Raw genomic sequence first — 15,269 nt, forward strand, 5'->3', positions numbered from 1 at the left:
AACCTGCATATTAAGAACAGGCCAGACTGTAGTCAGCAAATCACATTTACCCCCATCATGCAGTCAAAATGTGGCATCTCTCTTCTGCCTCCGAATGTCTCGAGTGCCAGCGTTGATCTTCGGGGGCTCTTGTGGGAAGCCCCCCAGTAACAGTCCCCTTGGTGTAACTCAAGCATCTTTTGCAGACAAGAGGATCTCCCTTGTACTGTTTAGTCTCATAGGGGCCTGAGGTTGGGAGGGGTTCTTGAGCTTCTTGGTCCGGTTGCTTGAGCCTTCTGTGCTGGTCGAACGACTGTAACAATAAAGATGATGCCTCCTATGCTATACTCGTGATGCATTATTGTTTGGGTTGCATAGGCTGCTGTTGGCAGTGGTGGTGGTGGGGGTTCCTGTATTTGGATGGGGAATGTTGGACTAGCTGATTTTTGGCCACTTCAGGGTCTCGGATTACGTGAGGAGCAGGAGATGATGCTGTCCAGTTGTATTTATTTATTTGCTGCCTTCATGCCCCACGCTTCCTCCAAGGAGCCCAGCGTGGTGTGCATGGTTATGTTTATCCCCACAAAAGCCCTATGTGGTAGGTTAGGCTGAGAGAGAAAAGACTGGCCCAGAGTCACCCAGTCAGTTGCATGGCTGAACAGGGATTTGAATTCCAGTCTCCCGATCCTAGTCCAGCACTCTTACCCACTACACCACACTGGCTCTCACAAACACACCTGTTAGGCCACCCACACCTGCTTCTCCCTCAGCAAGAGCCCCAACCCCATCACACCTCGCTAACTTGCACCCCAGCTAACTTGGCAAAGAGGCACCTTTTAATGTGATCATTCTCTTTATTGAGCAGGGGGAGAGTAACTGGCCCTCTCCACCCCCAGCACAGAATCTCTCCAGTGACTGTTGCTGGTGTCTCTCTTAGGTTTCTTTTTAGATTGTGAGCCCTTCGGGGACAGGAAGCCATCTTATTTATTTGTTATTTCTCTTTGTAAACTGCCTTGAGGCATTTTTGGAAGGGCGGTATAGAAATTGAATGAATGAATGAATGAATAAATAAATAAATAAATAAATAAATAAATAGGTCCACTTTTCTGATCTCTGCAAGAGGCCAGGTCATTTATATTATATTTAAGAAGAGATATAGATATACACGCACACATACATTTATATCCCACCCTTCCTCCCAAGGAGCCCAGAGCAGTGTACATGATTATGTTTATCCCCTCAACAACCCTGTGAGGTAGGTCAGGCTGAGAGAGAAGGGACCAGCCCAGCATCACTTCTTCTTATGGTGTCTGGCTGTTATTGAGGGACTATTTGGGTGGCAGGACAGGCCTGTTTGCAGGAGACCAGGCGACTGGGGCAGAGAGTGATGAGAAGTGGGTGGCCCGTGGCCTCTTCCTCGCTGACTCCCGGACCTCTTTTTTCCTTACAGAACACAGATGACCTCTTGGTGGCTTCGGCTGAGTGCCCCAGTGACGACGAAGACCTGGAGGAGTGTGAACCGAGTACTGGTGGGTCTTTTTCTCTGCTCCCGGCCCCGGGGCACACCCACAGTCAGATGGGGGAGGGGGGCGCATTTGCCCTCGCCTGCGGATGCAGCCGCATGCCAACACTGGGGTCCCCATGCAGAGACACCAGAGCGCAACTTGTGTGCTGAAGCCCACACAACAGGGAAGCCACGAGTGCATCAGAACACACTCTCTCTCTCTCTCTCTCTCTCTCTCTTTCTCTCTCTCTCACACACACAATCACACACATGCACGCCCACACTGACACAATCCTGTACTAATGAGGGCTGCCCTGGGTGTGCACAGGTGTGTTTTCAGGGGTGGGTGTATTCTCTGCTTCTGATGCGGCATGGCATGAATTCTGCCTCTTGAGGAGTTCCATGCAATTTTTTAAAAGCAGCTTCTAGTCTTTACGATACAACGCGCAAAGGGATTTCCCATGAGAGGAGGGAGGCCTGAGCTGTAGCTGGTGAGTGAGGGCTTTCCGGACTAACCCTGTTACTGAGCAAGAACATCAGTATCAATAATCACATGTCAATAATGATATCATATCAGTATTCAGCATCAGTAAAGGACTTCATTTATATTATCTTTTCAACGGCCCTGTAAAGAAGACCACCCAAAAGCCAAAGTAAGGTTTCATTAGAGTCAACTAAACTATCAGAAAACTTTCAAGTTTTCCCAGCACCCTTCCTCTAGTTGCCTATTTAAGCAGGTGGGGTGAGGTGGGAAAGGCAGAGAGAAATTTGGAAGAGCCCCCCAAGGTCTGCGTGCCTTAAGACTCCTCCAAGGAGCCCAGAGCAGTGTACTACATACTTAAGTTTCTCCTCACAACAACCCTGTGAAGTAGGCTAGGCTGAGAGAGAAGTGACTGGCCCAGAGTCACCCAGCAAGTCTCATGGCTGAAGGGGGATTTGAATCCAGGTCTCTCCGGTCCTAGTCCAGCGCTCTAACCACTACACCACGCTGGCTCAGGCTCCACTAGGTGAGAGGCGGGTTTCAGCTTGCATCAAGGGCCTGCTGGGACAAATGTTGCTTTCCTATATATATATAAATGGGGGCGGGGGGGCCGATATTTGTTTCTTTGTCCCAGCAGCAGCCCAGGGTGCAAACTGATAGCTGCCTTGCACCTTGCAGGAGGTGATTGGATAGCGGCTGCACCAGACTTCCTGCACTCCATTGTCAGACCACCGCTTGGGGGCTCTTCCCTCACTCATGCCCAGGTTTCTCTCCCCACTCCACCTTTTCCCCCCTTCTGCTCAAGATCAGCAAATTTTGCTGAGGTATGTTGAGTCCAGTGCAAGAAGAGAGTAGGCTTGTTCAGCGACCGCTGGCAGGGTAGGAGTAGAGCCCGGCGCACTCCTGATTTCCGGCCCTGGGCCTCCAAACATTAAGGTGGGACGAGGGGAGGAGGACCGTGTGTGAGGCGGCAGCTGGGTAGGGCAGCTTTTCCTCCGACCTTGGCAAAATACTGGGGCTGGAGTCCGGGTAAGGGGCGCTTGTCTGACCCAGCTGTCGCCTTGCACATGATCATCCTCTTGGATATTATAAACCTGGCAGATGAGAAATGGAGCTGAAGGCCGTTGCGGAAAGGGGAAGACAAATCTCTTTCAGGAGGAAATTCCACAGGTTAGCCTCGCTCACATGTTACATTCAGCACACATACAGCAGTACACTTCCTATTTGTATCTGCCTTTGAGAGGGTCTCTACCCAGGTTTACTGTTGAAATGAGCCCATCCACACAAACACATGTCCATGTGTGCAGACCCCTGAAAGCGTGTAGGGCATAATGTCTGTAGAGGGCTGCAGAGAAGGCCCCTCTCCCTCCTGCGTCCCAGGAAGCATACCTGGGATGCTGGCGGGTTGCAGAGGAGAGGCTGTCCAGAAGATCTTAAAACTCAGGGGAAAGGCGACCCTTCAGGTGTCCTGGACCTTTAGCCTCTGCAACGTCCTGCTTTCTAGTCTGTGTCTCCAAGAGGAATAAAAAGGCACCCGTGAGCCTCTCTCCCTCCCTTCCACAATCTCATTGGTCTGGGAGCAGCCCTTTGAGGTAGAGCCAAAATAAGATCAAACGTGCCCCTGAAACAAGCTTCTGGAACTAGAGAGATCTTTCCGCTGTGTCTCAGAAAACAAAGCAACGCTCCTGAAGTTTGGCGCTTCACGGATCGCTTTCGAGTTTGCTTGTTTGTCGCACGCGAACATCCTTGCACACTGCAAAGGGGGAAAGGTGCTTTCTCAATGCAGGTTGCGATGCTTGGAGAAAAACATGTGTTGTTACCAGAGAAAGGAGCCCGCTTTCTCCAGGCCTTTGGCGGTGGGACCACACCAAGGGTTTTATTTGTCAAGTGAATTGTATCCCACCTTTTGGCCCCAAGAAAGGTCCTCAAGGAGCTCACAGTCAATGAAAATATAAGACAATACAGCAGAAGGAAAACCATGCAACAGCTAATCAAACAAACAGCAGCAATTAACCAAGACCGTCCAGAGGGGCAGCCGACTTGGGTCACCCCACACTAAAGGATGTGAGTCCTCAGGTTGGGCTCTTGATTCACCCAGCGGCTTTAGGAGTAGGAAAGTCGCCAGAAGACGGCATGCCCTTCCAGGTCCAACACCGAGGCTTGTGAAGGCTCCCCATGTGTCTTACAATCCCTGTCCCAGAAAAGCACTAATTTCCTAGCCTTGTTTGGAACACCTCCAGTTGTTTTCCCAGCCGGGGTCTGTTTCACATTTTACCACGAGAAGGGAGCTTGATTCCCAGTAGGAACCCCGGACTCTCCTTTGCCCGTCTTCAGACCCCAAACCCAGAAACTGATTAAGCCGCCTCCATGGACCTTTTGTCTTCATCCTGCCCAGACGCGACCATTCCTTGCGCATCACGTGTGTTTGAATGTGCTTAGCCATCTCCAAAATAAGCCTAATGCTTTGAAAACCCAGAGACTGATCATAAGGACAGGTTGTGAAAGTTAGACCAAGGTGCCTAATGGGTGGGACCTCCAGTCTTGGGGCTGTTGGAGCCTGTGGCTGGGTTGATAGGATGGTTGGCCCACAAAGGCCCCAGTTTGACTCCTAGTCCCAGGAGGCTAAGCCAAGAGGGACCCCTGGGGGCTCAAGGCACCAAGGGCAAGGCTCCACAAATGGTGGGTTTTGCCCCATGGCACAGAATAGGTCTCTCTTCCCAACATGGAGAATGCTCGCAGCTTGGAGAAGCCAGAGTTTGTTGGACCTGCCCTCCGGGTTCCTCAGCTACCATCTTGTGCCCTGTGTGTCCGTTTGTGTGTATCCCGGACTGATCTTGCCAAGTGGCCCATTCAAGCGGCCGGGGGGGGGCACACAGTTTGCATCCCACTCCTGCCTGCCTGGGGCGCTAGATGGGCGCTCTGGCACCAGCTGTCAGCTCAGATCACCCTGGGAAGCTCGTCCCTACCACCGTCACCGTGACATGTCCTCTTTTGGTTGAGTGGCTGTGGCCTGGGTGACTCCCACCCTTAGGATGCTGGCACAAAAACGCATGCACACAAACATACAGACGTGGCCTCACGTCCTCCCACCTGCTGCATTCACACCCAGGAAGAGGGACCTTCCGGGCCAAGGCTTGGCATGAGCCAGGGCTGAAGCCCAGAGCACGTTTTCAGGGCCGGGGCTCAGCTGGAACGTGCAAGGTCAAGCGTGCTCCTGGCCGTGTGCAGAATTCCTTCCCCACCCAGTCCTGCAGCCAGCAATCCCAAATATGCGGAAATGGGGGAGAGAGGGGCGGGGTTTTTGGAGCACCAAAAGGGGGGCTTCCAGACAGTCTGGTGCCCTGGCCGAGGAGCAGTGAGGGGCCGCTTCCAGATCCCCCAGTGACTAGGGTGCCCAGAGGCAAAGACTAAGCCCCAGGTCTAAGCTGGAGAGTCCAGCACCACTGGAAATAGAGCTAGTCATAAGTGGTCCGCTGGCATCCGAAGGAAGCTGCCTCCGACTGGAGTCAGCCCTTGATCCATCTAGCTTGTTTCAGGCAGGGGTTTTCACAGCCCTGCCTGCAGACGCTGCCAGGGAGTGAACCCGGGACCGTCGGCATGCAGGCAGACATTCTTTCTCCCGCAGAGCTGTGACACCCCCCTCCCCTCCTGCCCGGGTCCGCCGAGCTCAGCATGCTCTGCTCCGACTGGCCGTGCTCTTCTCCTGAGCGACCGCGGCTTTGCAACGAAAGAGAGGCTTCTCTCCTGCAAGGGATTCTCCTTCCCTCCTGCATGTCCAGGATGCTTTCCCCAGCCATCACACAGACCACCTCTGGCAAACGGTGGCCATGTCATGGCAGGAGTGTCTCCCATCTCTCTCTCACACACAGAGCCACGCCCTAAAGGTCCCTTTGACCACCCTGCCTTCCCGAGTGTCCTGGCTGAGAAGGCCCTTTAGTTCAGGGACCCGGCACAACCTCCCCCCCGCCCGGCTTCTCCTTCCTTGCTATCTGCTTCATGCCTGCAGCCATATCAGCTCTGGCTGTGATCTCCTCAGATCTTAGCACTTGGTGGCTACTGGGATTAGTGAAAAGGGGCGGGGGGGGGGGGGGACTTGCCTTGCATCAGAAGCTGCCATTCCCACCAGCTAAGCAGGGGCTGCTCTGTCACAGATGAGACAGGAGGAGATGGCCAGAGGACAGACCAGAAACCCCACTGCTGCTGCCGGGAGCAAGAGCGGGATGGGGCAGGTGGCACCGTGAGGAAGTGGGGCTTTGTGTCGGAGCCTGGCTGCCCATCGCTGCTCATGGGGAGGGGTGAATGGTCCAGGAATAAACCCAAGCAGGACCAGCAACAAAAGGCGACAGAATATCCCAAGCCCCTAAGGAGCAGCACTCATGTCCAGGGCAGGGCAAGAGGCATTACGGAGGGAGGCAGGTTTGGAGGTGGGGCGGAGAGGAAGGACACACGTGGTTTTGTCTTTTATTTATCCTATGTCTATACCACCTAACACACACGCACACACATTATTTATTATTATTATTTCTTGTTTACACAGTCAGACAGGTGTTATTGACCGGTTTGTTTTATATTATTATTATTACACTAGTATTTTCGGGCCCGTTGAAATAACGGGCGCTAGCACCTCCCCCCCCCCGACTTGCCTCCGTGTCCGGCCCCGCAAGCACCAACTGTCGCCGCCGCTGACAGCCTCCATGCCACAGCTGCTCTCCCCGGCCGGGCAAGGGCCCCAAATTCTCCCTCAGCCGGCTTTCCCCGCCGCCTCTTCCCCCCGCCCGGCTTCGGCGGCGCAGCCAGGCCTCGGCTAGTTTCCCCCGCCGCCGCATACCCGGCTGCTTCTGGCCACCCAAGATGGCCACCGTGTGCTGGCGGTCGTGTCTCCCTTGCTCTGTTCTGGGCATGCGCTTCGCTCATGCCCAGAACAGCCCAGGGAGGCACGAACACACGCCTTGGTGTCTGTCCATGGACGGACACCAAGGCTTTTATTAGAGAGGATTTATATCCCGCTGTTCCTCCAAGGAGCCCAGAGCGGTGTACTACATAAAGTTCCTCCTCACAACAACCCTGTGAAGTAGGTTAGGCTGAGAGAGAAGCGACTGGCCCAGAGTCACCCAGCAAGTCTCATGGCTGAATGGGGATTTGAACTCAGGTCTCCCCGGGTCTACTAACCACTATATCACGATGGCTCTCTTATATAGAGAGAGAAGCACTTTCACAGAATAAAAACAACCCACAGCGCTCATGTCCAGCGCTGGACAATTAAAAACAATTTCACAGAGTATAACAATTAAATAGAGAACAGGTGTGCCTTAAAGGTCCTTTTAAAAGCAACCAGAGCTGAAGAAGCTCTTATTTTGACAGGGAGTGCATCCCAAAGCCCTGGGGCAGCCACAGAGAAGGCCCAGCCCTGAATTGCCACCAGACAACCTGGCGACAACCATAACCGGACCTTTTTCTCCCCCACTCCCTTGAAACCTTTGCCTGTGGTGCTATTAAGTGCCGGGGGGGGGCGGGTCAGGTTTGGGGCTGACCCAAATTTTATTGCTTTATAGCTGGCTGGGTCATTCTGGGGAGCTTCTGCTCAAACATCCCTATATAATGTGGGTGGGGGGCTTAACCTCAGGGTATGCATCCCCTAAGCCTAATCTCCCTCTCCAAGATCTTTCCTATAAGCTGTTTGAGCAGGCCACTTCCACCACCGTTTATATTGTCCTCTTTGCTTTTTAGCCAACTAACATACTGGCATTCGGTGTTTTGGTTTTTGTTGTTTTTTTATCTTTTAATTTATAAATATACATACGTCTATGTACCTAGGGAGTCCTCCAAGTATGCTGAAGCATTACCTTCTTTTGGAGAGGTCCCATTTAGCTTCCAGTCTGCTAGACACCCGGCCACCTCACCTGAGTCCGCGGAATGGTGTGGCCAGAGCTGCCTGGATAATTCTTTGTTTGACTTCCCCTCCCAAGGGGAACCGGAAACTGCAGACATGGGGCCATTTAAGCCATGCAGACTGCACAATAAGTGGGCCAGACCTTGTCCTAATCTGTGCTTCTCCAAAGAGCCGCTCGCGAGATTCCAGCCCAGGGAAATGGACTCGCCACACACCCATGCACGGCCTCCTGCCTTTCCAGGGTGACACTCCAGGACAGGCCCACAGTGCAGACAGCTGGTGTCTGGATGTGTCCCTAAGTGGCCAAGGAAGAGCGTGTCTTCAGCGGCAAGACATCTCGCTGCCTCTCCAGTCTCTGCTCGCGTAAGCATCTCTTCCTCAGCCCCATTTAATGCTAGAGCACTAAGCCCAGCTCTCCACCTGAGCCTCTGCAGCCTGGTCTTAGAAGTTAAGTGCCTCGAAATGCGTGCAGAGTGTCATTTCACTACCCAGCGTAGAGCCCTGCGGAGACCTGGAAGGGTCCTTAGGTCTGAGAGCCAACGTGGCTCGTTTGCCCAAACTGACAGCACAAGAATGAGCTATTCAGATACAGCCCCCCCCCCCCCCCAAGGGCAAGCAGGGCTTCAGGAAGCTTCTTCTGCGTTCCTGGCCTCAGCATCTCTGAGGTGGCCCAAAGGGGGCCGTCTCTTTGGTGGCTTGCCAGGATCCCAGGGCCCTGGACCTTACTCTCATTTCCAGCCTGGTGGAGCTGCTGGGGACCTGTTTTATCAGGCAAGCCCACCAGAGGAGGAGGGCACAGAGGGCGCGTGCCTAGCTTGCCAGGCTCGCGTGAGACACCCCTCTGGCTCACATCTGGAGTTGGGGGCAAGCACATCTGCAACTCCCCTGCTCTCCCAGCACAGCCAGATGCCGCCTTTGCCAGCTTCATTTATTTATCTCGTTCAGTTTCTAGACTGCCTTTCATAAAACTCACTCCAAGTTGGTTTACAAGAACTGAGCTACGATAAAGCTAAATCGTTCAAGTCCGTTAAAACAATAAGGAGCACAAAAACACCCCCCCCCCAAAAGAGACAAACCCAAACCCTTCCCGCGGAGGGGCAGCGGCACCTCCTTCTCTTCCTTTGGGGGCCTTCTTTCAACCCTGCCCCACAGCCCAGCTAGCCCTCCGGACGGAGGCCCAAGCCCCAAAGAGCCGGGTCCCGCTCAGCTCCAGCCACAAGCAGGGTTCATTTGGGGTGTCCCGCTGGCAGCCTCTCTGGCCTTTGTGCAGCGCCTCTCCCTGCTCTTCGCCGCAAGAGCCCCCTCTGCCTGCAGACGGGCTGTGTGCATCACAGCTACAGCTCTTCTCTGCAGCAGCCACGACTGCCTCTGCAGGGCCTGGAGTGCGGGCGGGTGTGTGTGTGTGGTGCAGGCAAAAAACATTTATAAAATGATGAGGAGAGAGGAATGGCACCCCCCCTCCCCCCCCCCCCAAAAAAAAAAACCATAGGACATGGAGCTATCCAATGAAATAAGTCCAGGCGGTATTTCTCCATCCGCTGTGTGATGAAAGACGGCACCTGCTTTGCATGTCAAAGGCCCCCAGAGTAATCCCCAGCATCTGCAGGGCTGGGAAACCCGACTGTGCCAGAACCTTGGAGACCAAGGAAGAGGGAGGCCCTTGGCCTTCTCGTCTCCTCCTCACCGGCAGAATTTGTTGCCACCAGAGGATGTGACGGTGGCACATACGGTTTTCCAAAGAGAGGGCTGGCATGTTGACAGAGGCCAGGCTCAGCGAGGGAACCCAAGTTTTGCACCACTCTAGTAGGAAATGCTGCAGTTTTGTCCAAGTTGGCTCCCTTTCAAGGGGCAGGTTTTCAAAGCCTGTCGACGTTTGGGGGATGGATGGAAGGAGAGGAAGGAATGGTGATTGGTTGGGCAGGGAATGACCACCGTGGGAACCAGAGAGGACAAGAGCTTTTCTGGTCATCTCCAGCTTCTGCGATTACACTCTGCGGTGCCCATAAGGTTTTTAAGCATTTATTCAAAGCCATAAACGGCTAGGCGCCTGCTTTTTTTTCCGGTTAAAAAAGAAAGGTATACATAGGGCTCTGAACCAGAAACTGAATGTTGGCTTTGACCCCTAATATTATTATTCATTTTCTCTTTTCAACAACCAAGTTCTCAAAGTGGTTAACACAGAAAAAGGAAAAGCAACTTTAGGTGTGGCGCTGGCATGGATGGACTCCATTTTAGTTTATCACTCAATCCCTGGATGATAGTAAGCTCAGTTGCAGTCATTGACACCTTGCCTCTTGTTTATATCTTGTGACCATAAAAGCGCCCTTCCTTTTTTCTAACTCATCAGTTCTTTCTTTAGAGAGAGTTGTTCCCATCATTAGATGCTCGAGGGAGAGGGAAAGAGGCTAGTGCCTCTTTGGCGGAAGAGAGGCTCTTTGGAGGAAGCACTTCTGCCTTGGTTGCACAAACCCATCATGCAAATGGGTGTGAGCACACAGACGGAAGGCCCGCCACACCTGCAGTGTAGGCCTCAAAATCTCCCATTGATCATGTGGACGATCCCTACTTCAAGAACTTGCCCCCACTTCTGGCATGCAGGAGCAGATGCGGTTTTGCCATACCTTCATTGCCATTGTCTTTTGCTAGTGGGAGCCTCCTCATCCCACCCACTTCTGTCTACAAGAGGGAACATCCTCACTCTGGTTTATTGGCTTTTGAGCTCTGGATTGTACCCCTCAGGTTTCATTCTGCTTCCTCTGGTCCATCCCTTCAGAGTGTAATAAACAAGCCAGATTTTGGAGGGACTTCAGGGTAATTGATTGTCAGATATCCCTAGGTGGATGCCACAAGGTCCCCAGCAGTCAAGGGGATGTCCAGCAAAAACTGGCTCTTCCTCCTGATGTAGCAAGCAAGCTGGACCAAAGAACACACCTCTCCGAGCTCCAGAGTCCCTGGAAATGTGCCACCAGTCTTAGGAATGTAGGAAGCTGCCTTATACAAGTCAGACCCTTGGTCTGCCTAGCCCAGGATAGTCTACACTGACTGGAAGCGGCTCTCCTGGGTTTCAGGCAGGAGTCTCTCCCAGCCCTACCTGGAGATGCTGCCAGGGATCGAACCCGGGACCTTCTGCATGCAAAGCAGTTCCTCTTCCATTGAACTAGGAACCATAAGCAGAGTATCTTCCAGTGCTCACATGTAGGCCTCCCATCCAAACCAAGGCAGACCCTGCTTTGCAAACGGGGCAGTGCGTGCTCACTATCACAAGACCAGCAGCAACCCCCATCTTCCCTTGGAAAAACAAAGCTTGCCTCTGGGGCCCATTGGAACAGATCTCTTTAACAAACCAATCAGGTCCGTGCATTTTTCAAGAATTATTTTCCTATCCATTTAATATTTGTGTCGTTGAGGATCACTTAGTCACTTCTAAGAGATGCATCCCCCCACATGAGTGGTGTGGCTAGAGTCCTGATGTTTATGGGCTTGGGGGGGGGCGGGGGGGGGCAGCAAGAAGCCATCTGTGAGTTTCAGGCCAGCCCAGTCCTGCTGTAAGGAGGAGTGGTGGCTGCCAAAGACCTTGCTGCACCTGAGGCAGGGGGCCAGATGACACACACACACCCCACACACCCAGAATGCCTCCTTTTTTGTTTCCAGTGGTGAAAGCTGCCACCACTGCTTCACTAGACATGTGTGCAAGGCAGGTGTGAACAGCCACCTCCTCCTCCTCCTCCTGGCCCAGAACGCAACCCTCCCACCTCCCTCGTGCCGGGCTAGTGATGAAAAGGGGAAGGAGGTGCCCTATATTTATTATGTATTTATTTAGTGCATGTATATACCGCCCCATACAAAGAGGCCCCTGGGCGATTCACAATACAAAAGCCATGAAAGCATTCACATAATTAAAACCATTTAAAATACAATTTAGAAACTCTTTTAACACCCAAGCTTTAAACCTATAAACTAAACGCCTGACTAAACAGGTATGTTTTTAAAGTCCTTTTTAAAACATTCAGAGAAGGGGAAATTAGTTTTGTTAGGAAGCGCGTTCCAGAGGCCTGGGGCAACCCTAGAAAAGGCTCGGGGAAAATGAGCTGGTGGCCACCGCGACCGGACCTCCCCAGACGATCTTCACAAGCGGTGGGGCTAGAGTGTACTCTTTACTTCCCATTCCTTCCTTTCCTGCTTCCTTCCTTGTTTCATCACTAGCCTGACCTAGGAGGAGGAGGAGGTGGCAAAGGGCTGCTCGGGTGATGGTGGCAGGAGGCATCTTGCCACGGTGCCCTCAAAAGCTTGAGGCGAGCATCTCTTCTCGCCTCCTAAAAGGACCGCCTTGGGAAAGGTGGAGCAGGAGGACGCTGCGAGGGGCTGCTCTTCCTTCCCGTTATCTTACACCCGTCCCCACCACCTTCCCCGATGCTGCTGCCTGCTGCTGGGCCCAGGCAAGGGGAGGTTGTAATCCAAGGAGAGACTCGGCCAAGAGTGGGGCTGAGACTGCAGGGCTCGCCTTCGTTCCCGTCGATTTGGGCTCTGGCAACAAGAAACTCGAAACCTATTCCGGGCCGGTTTTCCTTCTCGAAACAGGGGGTTGTTCTTTGTTTATTTGACTGTAGATTTTCTAACACTTCCCTCCGTGTCCTTACAAAAGCACTGTGCTTACAAGTTGGGAGTATGCAAATATATTTAAATGCAGCTGGTTTCAAGGCAGATGAATCAATTAAAATAATCTGCTGGCGGGGCTGCAGTTTAAGCGCTATTTTTCAGGCAGGGTAGCGACAGCCTCGTGGGGGGGTAGTTGTGCCAGAGGGTCAGCAGCACACGGGCCCAGTTGTGTGATGCCATCACCCCTCCGCCCCCAGGCGGTCATGTGGACCAGGACCCGTGCCTGGACCCTGCTGCTGGGGTGGGCGTTAGCCAGGGAACACACAGATGGATGGCGACGTCCAAAGTGCCCCTGAAGTTGTACAGAGTGCCTTTTTGTTGCTTCCGAAAGAAAAGCATCACAGTTGCCCCAGACAGGTCTGGGGTCAAGCTGTAGCTCAGGGGTAGAGCCCTGCTTTGTATGCACAGGGTGCCGGGCAAGCCACTGCCAGCCAGTGCAGACAATGCTGATCTGAACTGAGGAAGGTCTGACTCGGCAGAAGGCAGCTTCGTATGGCGGAGGGTCAGAATCTGCAGGCCAGAATTTGCCCAGGTGGGTATACAACAAGAGGGCTGGCCCGTTTCAGCAGAGGGGTGGGTTTTGCCAGAAGAACCATCTGGTAGGGAGGCCTTCCCTCGTCTTTCTGGGTCTCTCCCTCCCTGGAGGACTTGTCCCTGAGCACGTGGAAGCCACCGCAGCCGGGCTTCTGGAGAGTCAGGAGGGCAGGCCTTCTGGCCTCAGTCTGCTCCCCCAGCAGCAGATGCTTCCCATCCCTCCCTAGAGAGCCAGCCTCTTGCTGCAGCATCCTTCCTCCCCCCTCCCCTTTGATGGTGCCTCTCTGCTGCCTCCCCACACATACACACACACACCCTGGCCTGATCAAAAGCTGCGGCAGCTCCTTTGTCAGCGGCTGCCAAATGTTTGCAAAGGCTCACAACAATGCTCGGGAAGGGAGAGACCTGCCAAAGGAGCCTGGGAGAGTCGATAGAAGCCACTCATTAGAAACGCCAATTTGGAGGGGGTTTTAATTAGCAGAGGGGGAGGCCGTGGTGGAACAGGAGGCAGAACCCAAGCGCAGTGAAGGGCAGGGTGGAGGTGTCCTGTGCCTTCCCCTGCCGTCTTTGCCTGGGAGTGGTGAAAGGGCCCTGTTGTGGGGGCAGAGGCTTCCCCCTTCACAGCCAGACCTTCACCCCACCCAGGGCCGCCATGGACCTGCTTTCCATTTGTCGCTTTGCGCTGAAACATGAAAGATGTCAAGTGACTTGAAACCTGCAGCCAGAGAACTGCTGCTTAGTTCAGATCAGTAGGTGACATTTACACTCACTCACACAGAGCACATGGCTTCAGATCCTCCGTGCCCCCCCCATTAGCCCCTCCGTGCATCCTTTCCCCTTTCTCCTCTGCCCTTTTCCTCAAGCGTGGTCATCCTCCGTGCTTCTGGGCAATCTGTCCCGGGACCCCCTCCCAGTCCTCAGCCATCACCTGCCTGAAGCTTTCAGCCCAAATGGAGCCAATTCTCTCCCCTCACAGAAGCCGGGCTGCACATTATTCTGTGGCCCAAGCTACTGAACATGCCCTGCCCTCGTAGCAGTTCAGCCAGTCCAGATCGGAGGCATCACGAAGAGGAAGAGGAATACGATGCGGAGAATAAAGCAGAGAGTACTTCTGGGGCTGTAGCTCTGGTAGGGCCTGTGCTCTGCATGCCGAAGGAGGTCCCAGGTTCAATCCCAGGCTGGCAGCATCTCCAGGTAGGGCTGGGAGAGGCGCCTGCTTGAAACCTGGTGGAGCTGCTGCCAGACAGTGCTGAGCTAAATGAGCCAATGGTCTGACCAGGTATAAGGTACAAGGCAGCTTCCTGTGTTCCTAAGTGCATGGGGCATATCCCTTCCTACTTAGGGCCCGCTCGGGTTTCAGAGGCCGTCAGGAAACTGCCCTCCATGGACCTCCCACCTCCCCGGGAGGGCTTGAGAGTGTGGCTTCACCACCATCCTTGAGCACAGGGATCAGCCCTTCTGGGAGCCCTGACTGCAAAACCCCAAGCACCTCCCTTTTTTATCCGGGAGTCTGCAAATGAGGTCCGGCTCACGAGCAGCAGGCACAAGAACTGCCCTGTTGAATCAGCAGCCTGCCTGGCCCCACACTCCGTCCCCAGCCCGATGCCCACCAACAGATCCTCGTGAGCACCCCCTGCTTGCTCTGGCAGCCCCCTCTGGACGGGGAGGCTTCATGCTGCTCTCATGGGACGAGTAGCCATCGGGAGACCTGCCCTCCCAGAATCGGCCTAACCCCTTTTGAAAGCCCCCTAAGCTAGAGGCTAGAGCGACAGTCCATCGGCTGACATTTCTCTCTGCTCACTTTCAATATTGATCGTTTTGCAAATCTCCCTCCTGCCTCCCCTTTTCCGAAACCCACTTTGGGTTTGCCCGTTTCCCAGTGGCTTCACTCTGAGCCTTCAGGTCCCCACCCTAGCCCTGAGGTCTCTTCTCTGCTGCAGCCGGTTCAGCAGAGATGTCGGGTTAGGGTTCGTGTTCCTGTGCTCACTGCTTGATGCTGCCACCTCCCCTTTTATCTATATTCCAGTCTCTCTTGCTTACATATCTCCTGCCTTTAAGGTAGAATTTTACAGCGCAGCGTGCGATTAAAAGTGGGAGTGAAGCACAAAAACACATCCGTGTTATCAAAAGGATAAATGAGCACCACAGCAAAACAAGTGGCACAAGAAGAAGCGAGACCGTGAAAACCAGCAAGCGCCCCCAAATCAGTCATGGCGCACCACACA

General features: G+C 53.6%; 1 protein-coding gene across 24 annotated transcripts in view; it reads left to right on the top strand.

Annotated features, from left to right (window-relative positions):
• NRXN2 (neurexin 2) overlaps nt 1–15,269 on the top strand; it is a 366,798-nt gene that overhangs the window by 338,264 nt on the left and 13,265 nt on the right. For all 24 annotated transcript variants that reach the window (XM_053278159.1, XM_053278172.1, XM_053278167.1 and 21 more), the window contains one exon: nt 1,430–1,508. In XM_053278159.1, coding sequence (XP_053134134.1) covers nt 1,430–1,508 — 79 coding nt within the window. The remainder of the gene's footprint in view (nt 1–1,429; nt 1,509–15,269) is intronic.

Source organism: Hemicordylus capensis, chromosome 14 (assembly GCF_027244095.1).
Source record: "Hemicordylus capensis ecotype Gifberg chromosome 14, rHemCap1.1.pri, whole genome shotgun sequence".
Lineage (NCBI taxonomy): Eukaryota > Metazoa > Chordata > Lepidosauria > Squamata > Cordylidae > Hemicordylus > Hemicordylus capensis.